The following is a 4,816-nucleotide window of genomic DNA, read 5'->3' on the forward strand; positions in this document are numbered from 1 at the left end:
GAGAGCCACGAGCCAGGGACAAGAGGCGAAGCAAGCCTGTCCTGGCAGATAGAGAACCTAGTCTACCAGATTTTGGTGTCTGAGGCTGTGAGGATTCCAAGTCCTACAGAAAATAACCAGTCCGCAGGGGATTGTATGTTCCCTGGCCTAAGAAGCCCGGAGGTTCCGCCACAGCAGAAGGGACCAGCAAAGCCGTACCAGGCCAAGAGTAAAAAGGGACCCAAGTCGCCAGCCATAAGGGCGAGAAGACACGGTGAGCTCAGGAACATGGGCTATCACACCACGAGGAGAGAAATAGCCAGAGAGAGCGCAGAGAGCACGGTAGGCCTACACCCCCACCCTGATCAGGACCAGCTTCCCACTTGTTCTCAGACATCTAGGCCCCCTCCTAGCCGGGCCTGTTTTGGGGTCATTTCACCTGTTCTAATAAAGACCCTGAACTGTTTAAGAGGCCTCTGTTTCCTGGCTATTGCGGTCAGAATCATCCCCTCATTCATCCATTATATACTGCCCTGAGGCCATACTCCTCCGGTGGGGAGTTGTACTATTCAGTGCTGCACAGTTACATCTGCCCCAGCGGTCTGCACTGCAGTGGCGGTTAGCCCTGACCGCAATCCACGGGTGGCGTAGTCGGACATTGCAAAACATATAAAAGACTGCCACTGGTCTGACCACCCTGAGCCACGGACCGGGTTGCCACTACTACCCCCATTATTGCCCTGTTGCCCAGATCTGAATGCCCCACGGCCCAGGGGGCGAGTCATATATATTGTATTGGTAGAAATACATTGTTACATCCACACTAATATATAAGAACTCTTATCTAGCAATGATTTTCCAGTATTGTAGGTTCATAATAAATATAAAAATTGATTGTGCACATACTTTAGTAGTCTATCCATAATCTCTGCTTCTACGTGAATTTACATTAAAGAAGAAGACAATCAGTCTGGCACTTCCAAATCATGTGGGAGGGAACACGGAACCTTTGTTTGCATAACATGTGAAATGAATGATGATTGCACATCAGTGACACATTCAGTAAAAGGCACCTGGATATATAAAGACTTCCAAAGTGTTACTTATTTCAACACTAGAGGAATAGAGAATCAGTAATCTGAAGTTGCAAGCATCTGGATAGTACAGGTGGAATATTACTTACACACCAGGAATACTGCTTTAGCTTGGCACAGCCAGTTATACAAAGCTTGTCTTTTAAGGATTCTTGGAAATGATTCTCTGTGACTGCAAGCGAAAAAGATCAACTAATTTCCACAGGCTTCTGTTTTTGGCACTTTTGGCTTTGTCTGGCACTATGTTGATTAAATATATGCCTACTCCATGCACACTGGAAGATCTAGAAGATAAAGTGAGCAATGCCAGGAAACAGTACTGCAGACATGGACTTTATGATCTGCTTAGCCTAAGACCTCAAGATCAAGGTGAGCTTAATTGTTCAAAGATTATTAAAGGGGATCCTGATGCTGTTAATCAGGGGCTACAATTGAATGAAGCCTTAAAAGGAAAATATAACCATTTAAAGGAAGAGGATTACATGAACATAACTTATGACTGCCAACACTTTAAAGAGTTCAGAAAATATATCACTATTCCTATAAGTAAAGAGGAAGAGGACTTTCCTATTGCATATTCCATGGTAGTACATGATAAAATTGATATGTTTGAACGACTTTTAAGAGCCATTTATGCCCCTCAAAATATTTATTGCGTCCATGTGGATGAAAAGTCAACAGAACAGTTCAAGGCTGCCGTTAGAGCCATCATCTCTTGCTTTGATAATGTGTTTGTGTCATCTAAACTGGTGAGGGTGGTCTATGCATCATGGTCAAGAGTACAGGCTGATATTAACTGTATGGAGGATCTGCTGAAAAGCAATGTTCCATGGAAGTACTTGCTGAATACTTGTGGGACAGATTTCCCATTGAAGACAAATGCTGAGATTGTGAGAGCTCTCAAAACTTTAAATGGAAAAAATAGCATGGAATCGGAGAAGCCATCACAAGCCAAACAAGGACGCTGGAAATTTCATCATAAAGTTCAAGGTGATTATATTTTCGGGACCAGTTCTGAAAAACTGCCCCCACCAATTAAGACCCCCATGTTTACAGGAAATGCTTATTTTGTGGTATCCATTGCCTTTGTAAAGTACATATTTGAAGACCCACAGGCACAAAAACTTATAGACTGGGTCAAAGATACTTATAGTCCAGATGAACATCTCTGGGCTACATTAAACCGAATGCCTGGTGTGCCAGGCTCGTCTCCTCACAATGACAAATATGAACTTTCAGACATGAATGCAATGGCTAGAATGGTGAAGTGGTCATATAATGATGGGGAAATACATAAAGGAGCTGCCTACCCTCCTTGTACAGGAGCCTATAAAAGGGCTGTATGTGTATATGGTGCAGGAGATCTGAGCTGGATACTTAAGCAACATCATTTTCTGGCCAACAAATTTGACCCAGAAGTAGATAACATTGCCATATTCTGCATGGAGGAGTATTTAAGACATAAAACAATTTTTAAAAGAGATTTATAATGTTCACGCAAGTCTAAAGGTAAATTATTTCACAGCCCACAATGCTGTAATCTTGAATACATTATTCACCTGTTTTTATGGTGGACGGTCTAATGGTCTAACAAAACCACTTGTTTGTCTTGTTTGCTGTAAGAAAAGAAGAAAATACTGTGTATCACATACTTATAAATGTTTTTTTATACAGGGTCAAGTTTTTTACTGCACCAGAGACACAAATACATCACATTATCTTTATAACTGTATAAAAACCATGTCTAATTCTGTGTGACTCCAGTGATGATATGTCCCATATACTATGTACTCCCTGAATTACTACTACAATGATCTATACAGTGGGGAATATAAGTATTTGATACACTGCCTATTTTGTAAGTTTTGCCACCTACAAAGAATTGAGAGGTCTGTAATTCTTTATCATAGGTACACTTCAACTGTGAGAGACAGAATCTTAAAAAAATCCAGAAATTCGCATTATATGATTTTACATAATTAATTTTCATTTTATTGCATGAAATAAGTATTTGATACAATAGAAAAACAGAACTTAATATTTGGTACAGAAACCTTTGTTTGCAATTACAGAGGTCAGACGTTTCCTGTAGTTCTTGACCAAGTTTGCAAACACTGCAGCAGGGATTTTGGCCCACACCTCCATTCAGATCTTCTCAAGATCTTTCTGGTTTCATGGCTGTCACTGGGCAATACTGAGTTTCAGCTCCCTCCAAAGATTTTCTATTGGGTTCAGGTCTGGAGACTGGCTAGGCCACTCCGGGACCTTGAAATGCTTCTTACGGAGCCACTCCTTAGTTGCCCTGGCTGTGTGTTTTGGATGATTGTCATGCTGGAAGACCCAGCCATGAAGGGAAGGAGGTTGTTGGCCAAAATTTTGCGATACATGACCCCATTTATCCTCCATTCAATACGGTGCATCATCTTCTCCCCTTTGCAGAAAAGAACCTCCAAAGTATGTTGTTTCTCCCACCATGCTTCACGGTTGGGACAGTGTTCTTGGGGTTGTACTCATCCTTCTTCTTCCTCCAAACACGGCGAGTGGAGTTGGTACCAAAAAGTTCTATTTTGGTCTCATCTGACCACATGGTCATCGGTGAACTTAAAATGAGACTGGACATGTGCTGGCATGAGCAAAGAGTACCTCGTGTGCCCTGCAGGATTTTAATCCATGATGGCGTAGTGTGTTACTAACGGTAATGTTTCAAACTGTTGTCCCAGCCCTCTTCAGATCATTGACCAAGTCCTCATGTGTAGTTTTGGGCTGATTCCTGACCTTTCTCAGAATCATCCTTACCCCACGAGGCGAGATCTTGAATGGAGTCCCAGATCAAGGAAGATTGACAGTCATCATGTGTTTCTTCCATTTTGTAATACTTGCGCCAACAGCTGTAGACTTGTCACCAAGCTTCTTACCTATTGTCTTGTAGCCCATCCCAGCCTTGTGCAGGTCCACAATTTTGTCCCTGGTGTCCTTAGACATCTCTTTGGTCTTGGCCATGATGGAGAGGTTGGAGTATGATTGATTGATTGAGTGTGTGGACAGGTGTCTTTCATACAGGTAACGAGTTCACACAGTTGCAATTAATACAGGTAATGAGTGCAGAGTAGGAGGGCTTCTTAAAGAAAAACTAACAGGTCTGTGAGAGCCAAAATTCTTGCTGGTTGGTAGGTGATCAAATACTTATTTCATGCGATGCAATGCAATTTAATTATTAAAAAATCATACAATGTGATTTTCTATTTTGTAGATTCTGTCTCTCACAGTTGAAGTGTACCTATGATAAAAACTACAGACCTCTCCATTCTTTGTAGGTGGTAAAACTTGCAAAATTGCCAGTGCATCAAATACTTATTTTCCCCACTGTGCATATAAAGAGACAATTTTATATATTTTCATTTTGATGGAAGATTTTTTTGTGTGTTTGGATTCATTGTCTTTAATAAACAATATTTATTATCAGTTTAGGTCAATTGATGTTTGTTATTAATTAAAATGACTTTCTCTCCCTATATCAGGGATACATAAGCAAAAAGGAAGCATGTCTGATAAGAAGTCATAAGAAATCCAATAAATGTTCATAGGAGCAGTCCCCAATCGATTGGCAAAACAGGGGACTTCTGTTCCACTTTTGAATGAAGTGGTAGTGAGCATGCTCAATTGCCATTCTATACAACCTATATAATACTGTTGGAGATAGCTGAGCATTGTACCTTATGGGGGCACTTCCATAGAGAATTAAT

At 41.1% G+C, this 4,816-nt stretch overlaps 1 protein-coding gene across 1 annotated transcript; it reads left to right on the plus strand.

Annotated features, from left to right (window-relative positions):
* The first annotated feature begins 1,004 nt into the window (after positions 1-1,004).
* On the plus strand, positions 1,005-4,546 carry LOC141166340 (beta-1,3-galactosyl-O-glycosyl-glycoprotein beta-1,6-N-acetylglucosaminyltransferase 3-like). Its single transcript, XM_073652926.1, has one exon. The coding sequence runs from the start codon at positions 1,232-1,234 to the stop codon at positions 2,561-2,563; it is 1,332 nt and encodes a 443-aa protein (XP_073509027.1). The 5' UTR covers positions 1,005-1,231; the 3' UTR covers positions 2,564-4,546.
* The last annotated feature ends 270 nt before the right edge of the window (positions 4,547-4,816 follow it).

The sequence above is a fragment of the Phyllobates terribilis genome, unplaced genomic scaffold, assembly GCF_046119375.1.
Source record: "Phyllobates terribilis strain yellow unplaced genomic scaffold, ASM4611937v1 Scaffold_11__3_contigs__length_659146591, whole genome shotgun sequence".
NCBI lineage: Eukaryota > Metazoa > Chordata > Amphibia > Anura > Dendrobatidae > Phyllobates > Phyllobates terribilis.

What these genes read in the sequence shown, in the direction of transcription:
- LOC141166340 (XM_073652926.1), top strand. Translation starts at nt 1,232, where the DNA reads ATGATTCTCTGTGACTGCAAGCGAAAAAGATCAACTAATTTCCACAGG.